The sequence below is a fragment of the Cygnus atratus genome, chromosome 26, assembly GCF_013377495.2.
Source record: "Cygnus atratus isolate AKBS03 ecotype Queensland, Australia chromosome 26, CAtr_DNAZoo_HiC_assembly, whole genome shotgun sequence".
Classification (NCBI taxonomy): domain Eukaryota; kingdom Metazoa; phylum Chordata; class Aves; order Anseriformes; family Anatidae; genus Cygnus; species Cygnus atratus.
Genome location: NC_066387.1, coordinates 3,334,178 through 3,353,645, shown reverse-complemented (window position 1 = coordinate 3,353,645; position 19,468 = coordinate 3,334,178). Strand labels below are relative to the sequence as shown.

Here is a 19,468-nt window from a genome sequence, read left to right as displayed (position 1 = left end):
ATACTGTTGGCATGTTAACAGACTTAGAGTTCCTGAGAACAGTGTATGTATTTGGGGAACAAAATCATCTCATATTTGAGGAGCTGACGAGGCGGGGGGTGCTTCTGGACCTCGTTCTTACCAGCAGGGATGGGCTTGTTAGGGTTGTGAAGGTTGGGGGCAGCTTGGGGTGCAGCGACCACGAGATGGTGGAGTTCAAGATGGAACTTGGTGGAAGAAGTAAGGCAAAAAGCAGGATTGCTGCCCTGGACTTTCAGAGAGCCAACTTTGACCTCTTCAGGGACCTACTTGGAGGTATCTCATGGGGTAGATTGCTAGAAGGTGAGGGTGCTTGTGAGAGCTGGGCAACATTTAAACAGCACTTCTTCCAAGCTCATCGGTGCATCCCTAAGAGCAGGAAATTGGGTAATGGGGGCAGGAGACCTGCATGGATGAGCGAGGAGCTCATCGACAAGATCAAGAGGAAGAGGAAGGTCTAGGAAATGTGGAAAAAGGGCCTGACCCCTGGGAGGAGTACGGAAGTGTTGTCAGGGCCTGCAGGGATGCGACAAGGAAGGCTAAAGCCCACCTGGAGATGAAGCTGGCAAAGAAGATAAAGGATAATAACAAGGTTTTTTTTAAAGTATGTAAACAGTAAAAGGAAAACTGGAGAACAGGAGAGGTGCCTGAAGACTGGAGGATAAACAATGTCACTCCGATCTTCAAGAAGGGCAAGAAGGAGGATCCAGGAAACTACAGGCCAGTCAATCTCACCTCTGTCCCTGGAAAGGTGTTGGCACAGCTCGTTCTGGATGCCATCTCCAAGGAATTGGAAGAGAAGAAGGTTATGAGCAGCAGTCAGCATGGATTCACCAAGGGGAAATCGTGCTCGACCAACCTCGTTGCCTTCTATGATGGCATCACCAGCTGGGTTGATGGAGGGAGAGCAGTGGATGCCATCTACCTTGACTTCAGCAAGGCTTTCGATACTGTCTCCCACAACATCCTGCTAGCAAAACTGAGAAAGTGTGGGATAGACGAGTGGGCAGTAAGGTGGGTTGAGAACTGGCTGACTGTCCGAGCTCAGAGGGTGGTGATCGGCGGCGCAGAGTCCGGCTGGAGACCTGTGACTAGCGGCGTTCCCCAGGGGTCGGTGCTGGGTCCAGTCCTGTTCAACATCTTCATCGACGACCTTGATGAGGGAATAGTGTCTGCCCTCAGCAAGTACGCCGATGACACAAAGCTGGGAGGAGTGGCCAACACGCCGGAAGGCTGTGCTGCCGTTCAGCAAGACCTGGACAGGCTGGAGAGCTGGGCAGGAAGAAACCAAATGAAGTTTAACAAGAGCAAGTGTGGAGTCCTGCCCCTGGGAAGGAACAACCGCAGGTATCAGTGCAGGCTGGGGGACGGCCTGCTGGAGAGGAGCTCTGCGGAGGAGGACCTGGGGGTCCTGGTGGACGACAGGTTGGCCATGAGCCAGCAGTGTGCCCTGGTGGCCAAGAAGGCCAACGGGATCCTGGCGTGCGTTAAAAGGAGCGTGGCCAGCAGGTCAAGGGAGGTGATCCTCCCCCTCTGCTCTGCCCTGGTCAGGCCTCACCTGGAGCTCTGGGTCCAGTTCTAGGCTCCCCGGCTCAAAAAAGATGGGGAGCGCCTGGGAAGAGTCCAGTGGAGGGCCCCAAAGCTGATACGGGGCCTGGGGCATCTCCCCTGGGAGGAGAGGCTGAGAGACCTGGGTCTGGGCAGCCTTTGGAGGGCCCTGCCAACCCCTACAGTTCTGTGGTATCCCTTTGTCTCCCACAGATGATATACAGGGGCTGTGGACAACCATCTACCGTTGTTGCAGATGCCTTAGCTCACGTATGTGTCCTTTCAGCTTGCCATTTCCTTTATCTCGAGTTGAATTTTGTGCAATGTTATGTTTGATTTGGTAACAGTGCTGCCCAAGTGTGTTCATTTAAAAATGATCTTACTGTAATAGTGAATTCACTGAGTGTGGCTTTGTGTAATGACTTGCATTATAACAACCTGTTTTTTTCTTTTTGTCACAGAGAAAAGCTCTTTCCAGAGAGATGGAGAAGGAATTCATTATACTTCTGCCTCATCCTGTGAGACCAGAAGCCATGTAATTCTCAGGAGACATACTTTGAGTATCGGGTTCCTTCTCTGCCTGCCCTTCAAGGCCTTACGGATGAGAAATTTTAGGCTTAACGTTTTTCCCTATGCGATACCAAAAGCAATACTGAGAGGCCTACTTACAGTGTCTCTGTCGGCAATAGCTGCGTACTTCTGCACTCATCCTCATGACTTTTTCTTTCAAATAACGGAAATGCAGAGACTGTTAAACGGAGTCATCTCTGATACGGTATGTTTTGTTTCTTATTTCCCCAAACCAAAAATATCTGAAGGCAGTGGTAATAAAATTACCATTACTCTCCGTCCTCGTGCCCACTGCAGTTGTGCCTCTGTTGGGCTCCCTGTCCGACCCTCTCGAGCACCCCTGCCCTGCTCCCTGCCCTCCGGGTGGTTCTCCTGTCCCTCTGTCCGTCCGTCCGTCCATTTTCTCTCGCGCTGCTTGTGCCCTTTCCCTTCATTTCCTTCCTCCTGTGCCTTGCAGCCCGTGGCTACAGGAGGCAACGCTTCCCCACGGGACGGGCACAGACACGGACGGAGGGACAGCGGGACACCTCCCGGGGTCCTGCACAGGACTTTAACAATTTTCTTTCTGCCCCGTGCCCCCCTCCGTGGCTGCGGCCCCGGTCGGCGGCATCGCCGTCCCCGGGGGGGGGTTGGCCCAGCGCTGCCTGTGCTCCCCGGGCCGGGGCCGGTCCGCACGAGGCAGCCGCGGCTGCTTGCGGGCGTCTGGGGGGTCCCCGGCCGGACCCCCGGGAGCGGCGGCCGGGGCAGGGAAGGCCCCGCCGGGGGGGGAGGCACCGAGAGCCGCGGGCGCCCGCAGGCCCCGGGGCGGCCTTGCCCCGCAGCATGCCGGGAGTTGTGGTCCTTGGGCTCCGCGCTTCCGATTGGCCGCCTTGGCTCCCGGGGCGTGCCGGGAAATGTAGTTCCGCGCTGCCGCTCGGCTTCCGAGCCTGGGCAACGTGGGCAGTTAGGAAGGGCGGCTCCTCCGCGCATGCGCGGAGCGGGCTGGCTCGGCGGCGCCGCGTGCCACCTGGTGGCGGAGGGCGGCACTGCGGCTCCGCGCTCCCCCTGCTGGCCCCACCGCGGCACTGCAGGCGGAGCGGCGCCGCGCATGCGCCGTGGCAGCGCGTCGGCCCCCGCTCCCCCTGGGGGCGGTCGGGGCAGGCCCGGGGCTGTGCAGGTGCCCCCTGGGGCAGGGCTGGGGCTTGCCCGAGCTCCCTGTGCAGGCGTGTGTCTGACAGCAGCAGCAGCGGGCACGTACCGCGTGGCCTTTTTCAGGGTTAGGGACAGTTGGGTATATTTTGGAGGTCTCGCCTGCTGTTTTGGTGGCGGTAGAGCCTTTGGACCTTGCAGCCTTCCGGAGTGTGACTGCGTGGCATTCAGTGAACAGGGGGATGTTTAGCAGAGGTTGTGGCCAACTTGATTGTGGGATGCGACGGGGCACACTTATGCTTTTGGGTTGTATTTTAATCACTAGATATATCTAGGCCTCTGTGTAGCTCTCCAGAGGACTCACAGAGCTTCATACACACCGCGAGCGGCTTGGCCACATAGGCGCAGTATTACCAAGAGGCTGAGCAGGGTCACCTTAGTTACCATAGCAGGGTCACCTTTTCCATCTCTGGAGGACAAGTCTGTGATTACCCCTGCCAGGGCTGCTGTGTGTGCATGGCTTTTTGGCATTTGTGGACCTGAAGGTTCTTTCTGGCTCCGGTCTCTGTGCTCGAGTCCTCTACGAGGAGCTGCACTGTTCGTGTGTCCCTCACGGATATGACCCTCGCTTTTTGTTTCTTGTAGCCCGGCTCACAGGCACAGGCTAAGCTGGAAATTTGAACGAGGAATGAGGGCGACTGGACGGCGCTGTGGGCAGTGAGTTGGTCGGTGGGTTTTGTTAGTCTGTTTTGCCTTGGCAAGCACCGTGTGACAGCAGTGTGCATCTCCTGCCACGTTTCTGAGGCGCGCCAGATGCCAACGGTTCCAGATCCTGGCAGATCCTGGAACCTGGAGATGCTCGGAGTGCAGGAGCAGGGAGCGTGATGCATCTCTTTGGGATGTTAGGTGAGCGAAGTGTCAGTGCTGGGCTGGGGGACGTGGTTCTGGGGCTTGGCTGTATGGGAGGAAAGAAGGGGTGAGGGTACAGACTGCTTTGTGGATTGTCACGTTTGTCTGTTCTTTCTCCTTGGTCTAACCCACGTGGCCTTGGCTCAGCATGGCAAATTGAAGCGCTAGATCAGGAAGGTGAGTGGAGAAAAGCTGGAAAAAAGGAATGGGTTTTGGCTTGGTAGTCTATTGGCCCACCTCTGGGTGACTCCGCTTTTCAGGGGATGAAGAGGAAACAGGCAATGTCCTGGTTGGCCTCTGTGGTCCATGTTGAGGCTGGATTCTGACCCCTGAGAATTAAGTCAAGGGGCGAATACTGGGGGGGAGGGGAGCGGGCATACATCTCATTCTAGGGGCAACACCTTCCTGGCTTTACTACCAGGTAGCCAACACCACCCCTTGCCGTTCAGGCCTGGCCATCTGATTACAGGATGATTCCCATGTTGTGTCTGGTGTGCATTAACACCAGAATATTGGATATGTTAATGAATATTAACATTCCCGTAATTACCATATTCGGTACAACATAGATAATTCGCTCCCTCACAGGTAACATTTCCACATCCAGGGTCAGTATTATTGCCCCCTGAATTTCCAGCAGTATGAAGAACGATATACATACCAATATAAAAACCAAAATACCCTGGGAACACTCTATGTAATCCATCTCTTTTTCCCAATTACACATGGTATTCATTATTTTTTCCCAAGGAGAAGTTAAAGGTTAGTTTACAACTATGATTCACACCTCCTCCTAATTTTTAATTTTAAAGGTTCTCCTCTAGGAACAGTCTCTCAGGTCTCAGGGTCAACTGATGTCTTCACCCGGGTGTAGTGAGTGTACTGAGTCCACCATTTCTCAGCTGTTCTTACTGCCATCTCAGTAGTCAGGAGTACCTGGAACGGTCCGTCCCACTCAGGTTGCAGTTTCAATTCCCTCCACGCTCGTATCAAAAGCCAATCTCCTGCTCGGAATGGATGGATCGGGACTTCCAAGGTTGGGGTTTGAGCTAATGATCCTAATGGACTAATGGTCCTGAGCGATGACAAAGACGACAAAATCCCAAACATGTAGTTTTTAAGAAAAGCATCTTTTGTCTCAAATTGAGGTAGTTCATTCCCTTTGCCCAGGTCCGGCAATCCAAATTAGGTTTCATATGGCGAAACTCCCACATCTTTGCTTGGCACCATTTGAATTCGGAGAAGTGCCAAAGGTCAGCACTTCGTTCCGGGGAGCCAAGTTTCCAGGACGTAGTCAATTGCTTCTTTACTGTCTGATCCGCTTCTTTACTGTCTGATCTCCTTTCCTGTCTGATCCCAACGAGTGACCCTGCCTCAGGTACATACAACAATTGCCCTAGTCTCAGCATGGTGTCCCCAGAAAGTAGCACTGTTATCTCAGCCCCTTCTACCCCCAGAGAGATGGGGGAAGGTGCCCCCAGCTTGTTTCTGTCTTTCTCACCGCTCCAGCCCGTCAGCAATGGGTAATAAATGTTATTAATCTCCCTATGCTAAGTCTGTTTTGCCCGTGACGATAACTGTAGAGTGACCTCCCTGTTCTTATCTCAACCCTTGAGCCCGTTTCATTTATCAGGGGCTCTCAGTGGGACTAGCTTTCTGGGAAGCCCTGACTCCGCTATTCTGAACTGATAACAGCAAACAATCGCTCCTCCTTCGTCCACTCCGGATACTCCTATTGGAAGTGGGCGGCCTTAGAACATCTCAAAGCCTGTCCCTGCTAGGAGTTAGGCTGCAACACAGGTAGCTTTCCTTGGATGCCATTCCTTCGCCTCTCTTCCTCTCCCTTCCATCCTGGACTCGACTTCCCCTGAAAGTTTTCTTCCTCTATCCCCAATCCTCTGCCTCACTACCCGGTACACTGTGAAGACCATTAGTTTCGCTCCCTGCTTTTCCTTCTCCTCTCCCCTCCTGACATACACCTTCAGGGCCTCCCGCAGGAGGGTCTCCAGTGACTGTTCACTCTATCCTCCCACCTTCTGGAGCTTTTTCTGCGTATCTGGCCAGGCTTTAATCACAAAATGAACTTTAAAGAGCCCTTGGGCTACCGGGTCCTCAGGATTCATCCCCGACTACTTTCTCCTTCTGACCCCAAGTCTCTCGTATGATTTCTCTGTTGTGGGTTGTTATTATCTCAGTTGGATAAGCGGATATTTCTGCTCTGTCAGAATTAGTACTAGTCTGGGGGGGTTGGTTCTTTCCCAGTCTTGCACAGGGTCACAGAACCTAGTTGTCCTTGCCTCCCTGGGACCTCCCTAAGAGGATACATAGGAGTGTTAGTACTGGGAGCATAGGGGAAGGTGAAATTCTCAATATCTCTTCTACCTTGTTCTAATTCTTACCAGAGCCCAAAGTGCCCTCCTTCTCTAGGGGCAGTGTTAATTGCAGTCCCCGTCTCCCTTCCTGGAGCAGCTGCTGCTGCCACCAGTGCAATATTAGGATTACAGGGAGGGGGTAAATTACCCAAGGGTTCCCATTGACCCGTCCTTCTCTCTGAGTCCTCTTTCTCCTGGTCCTGACCCTTTTTCAATAAAAACTGACTTACCCCCTGCACCCAGCAAGCAGCATAACTTGATTCCTCCTCTGAAAGAGGAGTCTTCTTGTTTACATATAAATTTAAAGCCTGAATTGTCATCCTACCCGTATTTTGGCCAAAATCCTGCTGTTTCCTTAATTCGTTCCTTTGTCCAGATTAATACACAGTACTTAATCATTTTCTTTTTATCATTTCCTCTCATTTTGGTATTATTTTTCCACTTTCTTACCATTCTTCCAGAAGGACTGTTGGCAGGCACTGCCCCAGGATATCTCTCTGTTCCCTGGAACCCTCATTTCCTATTTTTCCTAGCCCTTGTCAGTGTGTTACAGAATTTTACCTCCTGCAGGGTACCACACACTAACGTTCCAGTTCTAGAAAATGAGGGAGTATTGCAGAGCACTTTACTGTGCAAGGCAGTACCATACACTTAGGGGTTAACCAGATTCCCCGGCGTACTGCTGTACCGTACACCACATTTCCCCAAGACTCTTGCTTTCTCACCTTTACCTTTCACTTCTTCTGTCCCTGGCCTCGCCCCTCGCTGAGCTGCAGAACCACGTGTCGGGTCTCCACACTCGCTTCCTACAGAAATACGTCTCAATCACGTCACACAAGAGTCTTACCTGATCCCCAAGGCAATATTTAATATTTCTTACCTTGGTCTGTGCAGAGTTACCAGGTCAATTCTCAAAACTGGAGTGCCTACCTTCCTTTCTTCCCCAGCTCTTCACCAATCCTGCCTTCTTAACCAGTCTCAGTTCCTTCATCAGCTCTCTGCATCACCAAGGCACAGGACCGGTGAAATCAGCGGAGCACGCCTTCCTGCTGCAGTGGTAACAGGGTTCCCCAGAAGGCAACAGGATCCGGGACAAGCCCCCAGTTTGTGAGAAACACTCTGTAGCCAAGAACACAGGCTCAGACATATCTCAGTGAAGTAGCATTTTTATTTGTGACTGCAATAGCAGGCATCCTGCAAGCAGGAGCACACAGTCAAAGTCTATCATAACCTTATATTCCCTATTACCCGATGCTTGATTCCTCCCCTGGTTCCTCACTGGCTGAGTACTACAGGGTCACAAGCTACTCAACACTTATAACTATACCATATACGTACAATTTCATTTGACCAACCATTAATTTCTCCTTTTCCCTTTTTTTTTTTCCTTCTTCTCTCATGACTAGAAGGCCCGTGACTTTTTGTTTTTTACTGATTTCGCACTGTTCGTCCTGTTTTTCTTAGTTACCATCCTTATTTTGGGACAGGGGGGCCTTCCCCTTATCTGCTTACCATACTCCCCACAGCTGTGCTACTGTCATGCCTGCACAATCACTTTTGAATATGCAAGGTTAGTGGAATTTCCCACTGCAAAAACACGTTCTATCGCAAAAACACTACTTTGTTTCTCACCGGTCTACCAAAAGGCTTCCGTTGTGACCACTGTTGGGAGAATTTGGCGACGTAGGTGTTGGGTTAGAGTCATAATTAGTATTTGAGTTACGGTTAGCGTTAGGGTTAGCGTTAGGGTTAGGGTTTGGAGAGAGAGAGTGCACAGAGTCCTGTTGTGTGTGGGGTTGTGTAAGGGCTGCCCAAGGAAGTTCAGGTCTACCAAAAGGCTTCTGCTGTGAGCACTATTTCATGGGAGAATTTGGCGACATAGTTGTTGGCTTCAGGTCATAATAAGGGTTCGGGTTCGGGTTAGGTGAGAGAGAAAGCGCAGAGTCCTGTTGTGTGGGGGGTTGTGTTATGGCATCCAAATGAAGTTCAGGTCTACCAAAAGGCTTCCCTTGTTAGCAGTAGTTCATGGGAGAATTTGGTGACGTAGGTGTTGGGTTAGGGTCATAATTAGGGTTAGGGGAGCAGCCAACCTACTGCTCCACCTCTCCCTCCTCCATGGGACTACAGACTTCCTGCCACTAATGGCAGCGGTGGGCTCAGCGGCAGCAGTGGCAGAAAATATCACCTCTGACAGTGGCACCCTGAAAGACAGTCTGCTTATCACTGGGACAAGATGCCAGCTAGTTAGGCATTATCGTATTTAAGCCTCTTATTCTACTAGCCTATTTTTTTTTTTACTATTAGCTGTCCTAGCTATTAGCAGTTAACAATTACTGTGTCACTTCTTACTTTCTCTCACCTTGTCTTTTTGAAAAGTAAAAGCCTGTCTTCTTCCAAAGTTTTTGCGTTGTTGAGACGTGTGGTCTCCAAAGGCTTGTTGAAAGGTTTTCATAGCAAACCCGACCAACTCAGCGTTCTGCGAAGAATAAATAAACCTGTAATTCAAAAATTCACAAGTGAAAATTACTCTCATTCCTTTGACTGTTCTTTCACCAGCTGGCAGGCTGTCTCATCTAGCCGCTACCCACCCCCTGCCTCTAACTAAAGCATTAAGGAACCTTGGCATAACCTTGTTCATACCATAAGCAATGTCTTATGATTAGGGAAGGATTTGAAGCCTGAATTAAAGGTTTAGAATAAATGAGTCACATCCTGCAACAGAGAGGTCAATGGATATACAAAAACTAAACTAGCTCAGGGAAACAACATGAGTGCTCCGCAAGTGTTAAATCATCTTCTGACAAATTGATCTTAGTTTTAACAGAGGAGATTAATATTAAACTTTTAGTAAACATCAGTGTTCTAAAAATAATGTAAAGAGAGGGAACATTTTCTATCTTTGATTGAAAACCGCTGTTGAATGGTATTTGTATTAGTAAAGTGTCAAGCAGATAACGTATCTGCTGGATAAACAAGCACAAAAAAAGGAAGTTTCAGATCAACGCATAACTCACTGAGAAACGTGGCTAACATAGCTTGCTAAAAAAAGAATGTATGAACACTTGGCATTTGCATAGACGTTTTTACAGGTTGGGTAAAGTTTGCTGTAGCTGGTAAGTGTAACTGTCACCATTCATTTCAGACAGTTTTGTGTAAGAGGTCTTTGGGGTTCTTACGAAGCAGACAGCTGAAATGCCTGAGATCTCCAAACACAGGCAGACACATGCCGCCTCCTAAAACAACAGCAAAGCTGTGGCCACTCAGGAATCTAAGAATTTGAGCTATGTGGGTGAAAATGATTTCACTGGATGTTTTGTGCATGATTATGAATATAGGTGATAGAAAAACATAGACAAGTGGCTTAAAAACAGCTTCAGGAAAAGCCAGACACATCCCCAGGAGCACTGAGGGACCACGAAGAAAAGGCTTTAAAAAATGAGCTCTTACACTGAGTGCTCACAGAACAAGATTTGGAACAGTGAGGAAAAAAAAAATGCCTTCTTGAAAATTTGTTTTCAGAAAAAACAGAGCTTTGACTTTCTTAATGGAGATAGTGGAACTTCGCTGTTCTAGATTTCACTGATCCCGAACAACACAGCCAAATACTAAAACCAGCTGCTGCTAACTGCAATATTTTTTATTATTATTTTTCTACCTATACTATAAATGTTTTGTTTCTTTCGATCTTAGGCCAAATATTCATTTTTCAATGCAAAAACCTAAGTTCTGTTTCTGAAGCACGTGCATATTAGTAAGGACACCAGGGCAGAATACAATTTTCACTCACCTGGAGGCTGGCACATTCCAAAAATATTTGGATTAGCAGGACTCCAACATAAAGAAGACCGGATCAAAGGAAGCTGACACCAGTATCCCCACCTAACTTTTACACAACTGCCAAGGCTTCCAGTTTTTGCCTAGCACACAAGGTCAAATGTGGTAAAATATAAACTAGTATAGCACACAGTTTGCTTTTTTAACCAAGACATTTTCCTAGCTCATGGACAGAAGAGAAACACAGTGAAGGGCATGAAAAAATTGAGCACAGGGCTAATCTTAGGCCAAATTGTCAGTTGGTGTAAATTGTCATTGCTCCACTTCAGCGCACAATGACAATTGACGCCAGCTGAGGCTCTGGTGACTCAGTTTGGTGACTCCCCATTGCAAAGGCTGTGATGGGCAGCTGCTGGAAATCCAACTTCCCCGACAGTCACGTCTCATTCATGTTCAGGAATTCCAGATCCAAATTTCCCTGAAGCAAACATTTTACGTAGCTACCTTGGTAACGGTAATAAAAGTATAACTTCCAGGTGAAGTCTCCAGAAACAATCCAATAACATACTAATGTTGACAATATATAAGAATTATAGTGGAAGCACTGGCTGAGGTCTATTTGTTAAACCCACAGAATTAGTACAGCATAATAGACTGAAAAAGACCACTTTGCATTATCCTGTTCATAAATTTACCAGGCTCTCTCTTAAAAACAAAATAATAATAATTTCTTGCCTCCAATACCTTCACTGCAGGACTTCCAGAATCTGACGCCTCTGACAGCTACTAATTTTTAGCCCATATTTATTCCTGATCAGCTCATTTTATCAAAGCACTAGGCCTTGACCTTATGGCTGATGAACATAATTTAGCCTTTGAGGCAGGCAAGATTTGTAGGGAGAAGTAACATCATTTATTGGATCAACTGCTATAGCTAAGGTGCTGCAAACAAGCTTTTAGGCCATAAACCTTTCTTCAGGCCTGAAACAGAGAAATTCAAGTTAAATACAGCATGGAGGCAGTTGTTCTGAATAAATAAATAAATAAATAAATAAATAAATAAAATAAAAATTAATGATGCCTCACAGTTACCCATTTTGAGAAAAAGGTGTCATCGGTGTCCGCAAAATACTGGGGATATTTATAAGGTGTGAAACATAGAATTTTTAAAAGGAAAAAGGACACAGTGGTTTGGGTGATTTAAACTCTATTATACAAGATATTATTTAAAAATGCATGCTGTATGATTCACATCATTATGTTAATCTGAAAAACATTCAGAACTATTGCTAACTCCGCTTTACCTAACATATTTCAAGAGAGATTTTAGAAGTATCTGAAACAATTAAAACTAAAGCACAGGTTCTACAACATGTATTTCTGTTGAGAGGCATTTATGCAAATAAACTATTTATTCAAGTTCAGGTAGAGTTAACACATCTTGAAAAGCGTTGCTTTACATGAGTGAACTGGGGAATAGGCAGCCCTCAGGAAAGCTAGTATCATTGTATATATATAATATATATATATAATATATATTATCTATATCTATATATTATCTGTCTATTATCTATATATATATATATCTTTATTATCTATATAATATATATCTGTAATATAATTGTATAGCATGTAATTTTATGACTTTGTGTCTACGTATGACGTACAAGCCCAAGGTTCAAAATGTTCCTCCTAAAGTTTTAAAAGATCGTGGATTTACTGATTTTAGTCATCAGCATCTGCATATTCCTTTCTCTGAACAGCTTTACTAAAAACAGGAAAAAAAATATTTTAGTTCCCGTATCAGAAGTTTAGAGAAACAAAAAATTCCTTTTTCGTTACGTTCCTGGATGCACTTAAAATAATCAAAGTGGGATTGGGAAAAAGAGGAGGAAAGCAAAGAGAGAGCTCATCTGACCTCAAGGAAAAAAAACGAGGCACTTAATTATATCCTTGCACACCTCCATACCCTTCCCCAGATCTCCCAAAGGAAATGTAAAAAGGGGTGACATTTTCACCTACCCCATTACTAATTTAGGCAAAGGGAAGGCTTGCCAAAAAGCTATTTATAGCGAAGGCAGCAAGGGCAGCGGAGTGGGGGTCTGCAAGGGGTGCAGAAACAGGTGCAGCGGCAGCGCGCATGACCCTATATGCCGAGGTGAGGATTGGTTAATCCGGGCTCTAAAATATGGCATCTTGGGCTCATGATAGTCATAGGGCTTTTCCATCACCAGGCGGGGCGGGGAAGCCACGGGGAGGGCGCTGCAGCGGGGCTCTATAAATTAAAGCTCAACCCGCCTTTTCTTCAATGGAATAGTAAAGCGGAGCAGGGCTGAGGGGGGAAACGGGCAGGAAAAAGGGGGGGAAAGGGCCCGGAGCGGCTTTGTGCTGCCAAAAGTCACTTCAGCCTTCCTCATCCGCGTTATTTTCCTCGCCGCATTCCTGCTACAGAAGCAACTCTGCGGAGATGAAATACATCATAGGCATCGGAGGGTAAGTTCCTATCGGTGTCATCGGTATCTAATACGCTGCTTTTCCTTTGTGCCTAATTGCTGTAAAATGAGCTGAGCCTTGGGGGTTATATAAGGGACCGTCGTGGTACGGGATTCTAGAAAACCGACAAATTGCTGGCTCTTAATTTGTGTTTTATGTAACACTGAGAGCTCTGCAGGGAGGCGTCCCCCAAACTTCTATAGCATTAACGGGAGGCTGGCTGAAGTAGAAAGAAGTATTGCAAATAGACTGAAGTAGAAAGAAGTACTGCAAATAGCCTCATAGGTGAAGTTACAGGCATGGCGCGCCTTAACTCTGTAAAAGGATGTTTTCAACATTAATTTAGGCTTTTAAAAGCCTCTCTGAAGGACACGGGGAAGGGGGGGGGAACTGCTTTGAGTTGGATTATTGGACAAAAAGCTCTGTTCGGCAGCAAGGGAGGGCTTGGAAGCAGGCCTGCGGCTGAGGACAGGCTGCCTGATGCAACTTGGCAGCGCTCCACTCACTGCAGAGGAGCTCGCAAAAGTGACCCCAGGCAAGACTGAGCCGAAAGGCAGGTCGAGGACAGCGTGTGATCTTGTGAGCCTTTGGATTAAAAAAATAGAGATTAAGTGCAGTCAGGCTTGACAGCTCTCCCGTCTGGGGGGGGGGGGGGGGGGGGGTGTGCAGATGTCTCGTGTTAAGGCAGGTTCTGCGGCTACAACTCTGAATGGCTGTAAAAGGAAGGAGCTTCCCTCATTCACAACTAATTTAGTGAATTGTAAAGGCACTTTTCGCGTGCCTTGCTCTCACGGGGCAGCCCCTTAAGCCGACGGACGCCAGCCTCCTGAACAGAAGTGTCAGGGGGCAACGAGGGGCAGCAGCAAGGGCGGTTCGGGCGCTTTACGCCCACTCCCGAAGCTGAGGGAAAGGGCTCAGCCCCCCCTCCCCCTCCTCCATCTTGCGGAAACACCCGCGGGGCTTCCCCCAGCCCCGGGGAGAGCCGCGAAGGCAAGGGGACGGAGCGGCCGAGATGGCGGCGGGGCCGCTCCCCTCAGCGGCGGGGGAAGCGGGGGGGGGGGGGGGAGGGGTAAGGACGCGCCGTCCCGCGCGCGGGAAGCGGCGGCAGTTAAGAGCGGCGCGAGCCGCGGCCGGAGCGGGGGGGGGGGGGAGGGGGGCGGCGAGAGCCAATCAGCGCCCAGCGCGCTCCGCCGAGGCGGGAAATTCAAACGTGGCGCGCGGGCTGCGCGCAGCCCAAAGTGGTTCTGTCAGCCCCGTGTCTCCCCGTCAGCCCCGTGTTCCCCGTGTCCCCATCAGCACCTCAAAGCAGCTCTGTCAGCCCCGTGCCCCCCCTGTGTCCCCCGTCAGCCCCATGTCCCTGTCAGCACCCCAAAGTGGCTCCCCCATCCCCGTGTCCGCCATCCCCGTGTTCCCCGTGCCAGTGTCCCTCATCCCGTTCCTGTCTCACGTTCTCTGTTTCAGCGTCACCAACGGTGGCAAAACCACGCTGACCAACAGGCTTGTCAAGGCGCTGCCCAACTGCTGCGTCGTCCACCAGGACGACTTCTTCAAGGTGAGCCCGGCGCCTCCCGCTCGCCCCCGGCACGCGCCGCCGCTCCCACGCGTAGCAGTGGCCCCAGGCACCGAAAGCTTCCCTCAGTCCCCAGGACAGACCCAGCTGTAGCTCAGCTAAAAGCCCCCTGTCCATGTGGACCCCTCAAGCTGGGCCTTTTCTCCGCATTTCACCTAAAAAATGTGCCCCCAGCAGCCCTCAGAGCCCGCACAGCGCGGCTTGCACCTGTGGAGTGGTGCCGAGCCACAAGCGCTGCCCTGGCGGTGGCCTCGAGCATGAATTTGGGTCAGAAGCCAGCCCTCGGCGCGCAGGAGAAGGTCCCACATGGTTTTCCATAAGGATGTGGAACCTGGCACACGTAAAGCTTTCACTGGCCCACGAGTTATACTGTGCTGCCCTGTATTTTTGGTAGAAATGTTAGGAGGAGTTCAGGTATCTATTATTGGTCAGGTAAACTCGAAGTTACTTAACACTGCATTGGCATATTAAGTCCACACGTGCTCGCTCTAGGCCCCCTGTTTATAAATAGTTTGGCCAGGAATAATTCTTTACCTGCTCACTTATAAATAGGGGACCTGGAGTGTTTTGGCCAGCAATAGCATACCAAATTGTCAACCTCAAATTCTTTGTCACATGTGGCTTATCTGAGCCAAGAATGCTTTTTCAAAGCTCTCGGGTTGGTGAAAAACGGGAATTTAAAATTTTAACTTGATCTCAGTAAGGTCGGCAGTGGTTTCGTTAAGTGAACACTTTGTTGGGTGTTGTGGTAGCGTCCAGGTTGTGATCGGATCTTAGGTAACTGATCACGCTGAGTTTGCAGCAATGTTTTATTGCTCACTATATTTCAGCCACAAGATCAAATAGAAGTCGGGGAAGACGGCTTTAAACAATGGGATGGTAAGAGCAGTGTTCGCTATAGGATGCAGTAATGTATATTTTTTTCCTAAGTATTTCTTTTTAATTATTAAAGTTTTAATAGTAAATTAATTGTAATTTCAAAATTTACAAGTTCATTATATATTATACTTTCAAACCTGTGTGGTTCAAGGTATTTGATTGTGTACCTCTTTCCCACCCACCCCCTTTCTTCTAACTAGTGTTGGATTCCTTGGATATGGAGGCAATGGTGAGCACTGTGCGTGCCTGGATTGAGAACCCAGTGAAGTTTGCCCGTTCCCACGGGGTGAATGTCACGCCTGGCTCTAAAGAGCCAGCCTCCAAAGATATCCATATTTTGGTCATTGAAGGCTTCCTGCTTTATAATTACAAGTAAGGTTTGGGGAACTATTAATGGCTTTCCAGGGAGGAACGCTAGATGACTAGTGCCAGGACTTAAAACTTCCTTTTTACTAATACACCCTTCCTTCTCCTTCTGAGGTATCATGTTTAAGAATTTCTCACGCGTAAGAAATCTGCTGCTGGTAAAACCGGGCTGCACACAGTGGCTTTTTTGGGGTAGGGCAGGAAGCTCTCCTTCCCTCCTGTTCTCCCACCGCACTGCCTAAACCATGACCTGAGAAGGTCATTGATAAGAACAAGGAGATAATCAGTGCTGCATTCACTGCTTGGAATCCCTCGTGGGCTTCAGGAATAGTTCTCATGTGGTATATGTGCTTGCTTAACGCTGACTAAATTCAGCCGAGTAATTAATTGTACGTTGGATCAAAGATCAACCTTTTCGCATTCTTATATGGGGAAAAAATGCTTGGCAAGAAGCTGGGAAGACAAGTAGAGGAGAGAGCGGAGATTTCCAATAGCTAAATATATAAACTCCAGAAAAATGTGTGCTATAAACACAGCGAGCAGAGGGCTGGCTCCAAGCTGTGGCTTTGTTTACAAAACTTTTACAAGAACAAGCTGTGCGTGACACTTGGCAAAAGTGGAATTCCTCCTGAGCTGTGCCACAGGACGAGCAGCCCTGGGCTGCATGCACAAAGCGCGGCCAGCTGCGGGCTGCCCCAGCACAGCACCTGCTGCTCTTGGCCCGTCCCTTGGGAGGTGACGCTCGTACCTCTCCTGAAGGTTACAAATACCACCCCAGTGCTCCGTCCCGGGAGCAGGAGCCTGCCCTTCGTCTGGGGAATATTTTATATATTTTTATATTCCCCAGAGCTTGCTCAATTCACACCATAATCATTTTCCAGACATCCCACCAGGGTCAAACTAGCTGCTTAGGTTAGATTCTGCTTTTTAGATTTTAGAATCATTCTATGATTCTAAATGATAGATTGATTCTAAAATAGAATCATTCTATGATTCTATGCTTTTTAGATTTTTTTTTTCAGGGTTTGTTTTCTGCAGCCTAATAGCAGCGCAACTCTGTAAGCCACGGTGGAGCTCAGTGACTGGGTTTCTGGAGGAACCTGTACCAAACCTGTTTCTCTGTGCACGTTTTGACAGCTCGCTTCTGCATGATGATAAGTTTGTTTGTGCCAGACTGAGGAGCTAAAACTTCAGCTGACTTCAAACAAAATTGAGCGGATAGAGCAAGAGCTGTGGTTCACCCCCCAGGCCCACCTAGCCCCACGTCTAATCTTCCCCAGTAACTCGTAGCAGATATTGGGGAGGGAGGGAGAGTTCTGACCTCTGAAAGCTCACATTGTTCATGTTTTATAGCAAGTAATAAACCTGCCATAGATCAGAACTTGCCTTAATGAAAAGCAGAATTGCCTGCAATAGTCATACATGTAAGAAGCAGAAAGATTTATATGGCTTTCAGGGGTAACTTAGCACTTTTCTCTATCAGAAAGCAATAAATAGACACGTTCTTTCTTTCCACCCCACCCTAGACCACTGATAGACCTCTTTGACATACGCTACTACCTGGCAGTTCCGTACGATGAATGCAAAAGGAGGAGAAGGTAAGCAGATGCTTTGACTTTGATTCTTCCTCCCCAAAAACACTGCCTGCTGCAGTCAAGAGAGGCAGGCTTTTGAGCTACCTGCATCTTCTTGTCATCAGGATGTATCTGTGTCACTTGCAAATTGGAATTACAGTTAAAAAGTTTAATCTAATTGGAGGAAGAGACTTTCATGTGGCGCTTACTGAAGCTCTGGCTGCCCCCTTTGGGGGGGTTTTGTCAAGATTGCATCTGTTAAGGGGTGCAAAGAGAGCAGTTTTGTTGCGTGCTTCCCTCGTGAGCCCCAGCGCACCCCTAGCGATGCTCGCTTTGCCTGCCACTACATTCCATATTCCTTTGGGTGTTTGAATAAACTTCGTGCAAAATGTGGAAGCTATTGCCAATTATTGATAAGAGCAACCAGTTCTCACATGCACGCAGCTGTCAGATTAACGTCAGGCTTTGGTACTGCACGAGGGTGCAGTCCCCGCGGTCCTAACGCTGCTTCCCACCTCCACGTTTGCAGCACACGCAACTACACTGTCCCTGACCCCCCCGGGCTCTTCGATGGACACGTCTGGCCCATGTACTTAAAGCACAGGAAAGAAATGGAGGACAACGGTGTTAATGTTGGTAAGGCTCTCCAAACCCAAATCCTTTGGTACTATACTCTGGATTTTAAGGAAGTCAGTAATGTAATCAAGGCAACTTTAACTGTAATGATGCAAGGCGCTATTTTTATTACTAAGTTGTAGTCCTGGCCTACTTTCTGGACGGATAAATATATGCAGTCTTACAGCTAAGAACTCCTTCTCTTTGTTTTTATATTATAAGAATATTTTCCTTTATTATAAGGAAAAATAAAACTTTATAATGGGTTAAGAGGTTTTGGGGGACATAGGTTTCTCAGAAGGGTTCTGTTTTCTGGAAAACAGAAGTGGAAAACAAGTCGTCATTTGGATTAATCCAGTAAAATAACTAAAAAACTAATCTACATATAAACTTTGTTCCGAGTAGAAGCCTATGGACTGACTCTGTCTTTTTTCTTTCAGTTTATTTAGATGGACTGAAGTCTAGAGATGAGCTTTACAATCAAGTCTTTGAAGATATTCAGAACAAGCTTTTGAACTGCTTATAGGTAAATACATTCCTGCTCCAAGGGGGTGAAATGTGAGGGGCTGACTGCTGGAAACAATCTGTTTTTATGCTCGGATGGTCACACTGTTCCTTCTTGCTTTGCAGGGTCTCGGAAGACCTGAAAGACCCGTGTACAGAATGATGTAAATAGTACTTGGAAGTCAGAATTGGGGTTTATTTGTGTAAACACTTCTTACACTGCCCTTTGGAAAGCATCTTTTGTATATAATTGAAAAATGAAGATAAGTTATTTGCAGCTGTGATGGACAGGATTTTTTTTTTAATTTTCCTATTTTATATTCCACTGGCTTAAACATAAGTTGAAAATGCATTTTCATGGTGGGACAAGTAGAGATGCATTTGGAAAACAACTGCCTCTCTTGCTTATATGCTTCTGCAGATATTAAGCCTTTATGTAATGGCTTGTTTGTAACGTCATCGTTCAAATTCAGTAAAAATCTATTTAAAATCTCTTTTCTGAGCTCCCATTTTAATATGTCGATCACCTTTAGTAGAAAGAGGTGCACGCACACCACCACCAGTACAACAGCAGCCCGCACATCTCGTGGCATTTGACATTTCATGCTAACCATACCTGTGCAGCTTCAGGCAGCCTTGCTTTAAGCGATAACTCCAGCCTGGAAACATAGTTCGGGTGTCCAACAAGGGTGAGAGTCTCAGAGGCGATCATGGGACGTGAACAGCACCGCGGATATTTTTAAATCACGGGTGTGAAACCAGCTTTATGTCAGCCTCAGCTTGTCTGCATTTCTCACTTTGTGCTCAGGCAAATGAGCGTGCAGAGATACCGTGGCCCATTTCACAGAACTGTGGAGTGCTCCCAAGGTGAGAGGTTTGGGCGGACGCCTGCATTTCTGCCTTTTGCAGTCCAGACGAGAGTTATTGTGTCCTAAATTCTCCAGCTAGCTGAATTTTGTGAGGTGGGGACTGCTGTGTTACTGAATTGAAAATCCAGCAGGAAAATCTGTGGGTTTTCATAGGGAATGACATTAAGATTGTGCTATATGAGGAATCTCTTCTCAGGAATTAGTACTGAAAATGCCAACCTAATTTTAGGCTGAAACAAACAGTGATCAAACGTCTCCTTGGAGTGCGTGTGAATTTAC

The 19,468-nt window shown here is 47.9% G+C and overlaps 1 protein-coding gene and 1 long non-coding RNA gene across 4 annotated transcripts; one reads left to right on the top strand and one right to left on the bottom strand.

The window, feature by feature from the left end:
* Positions 1-2,290: 2,290 nt before the first annotated feature.
* NMRK2 (nicotinamide riboside kinase 2) lies at positions 2,291-18,814 on the top strand. 3 transcript variants are annotated; one of them, XM_050715665.1, is made up of 8 exons: positions 12,442-12,477; positions 12,771-12,812; positions 14,274-14,364; positions 15,462-15,633; positions 17,154-17,225; positions 17,731-17,837; positions 18,257-18,342; positions 18,447-18,814. In XM_050715665.1, exons 1-7 carry the CDS (start codon positions 12,460-12,462, stop codon positions 18,340-18,342), a joined length of 588 nt encoding a protein of 195 aa, XP_050571622.1. In that variant the 5' UTR covers positions 12,442-12,459; the 3' UTR covers positions 18,447-18,814. The 3 variants fall into 3 exon arrangements, with proteins under 3 accessions (XP_035423985.1, XP_050571622.1, XP_035423984.1); XM_035568091.2 differs by lacking the exon at positions 12,442-12,477 and adding an exon at positions 15,213-15,261 and having other exon boundaries at positions 12,659-12,812; XM_035568092.1 differs by lacking the exons at positions 12,442-12,477; positions 12,771-12,812 and adding an exon at positions 2,291-2,341.
* On the bottom strand, positions 4,935-9,028 carry LOC126913577 (uncharacterized). Its single transcript, XR_007709159.1, has 4 exons — positions 8,905-9,028; positions 7,476-7,664; positions 7,277-7,351; positions 4,935-5,542 (listed from the first exon to the last, which is right to left on the bottom strand). It is a non-coding gene; the product is annotated as an uncharacterized LOC126913577 (long non-coding RNA).
* Positions 18,815-19,468: the final 654 nt, after the last annotated feature.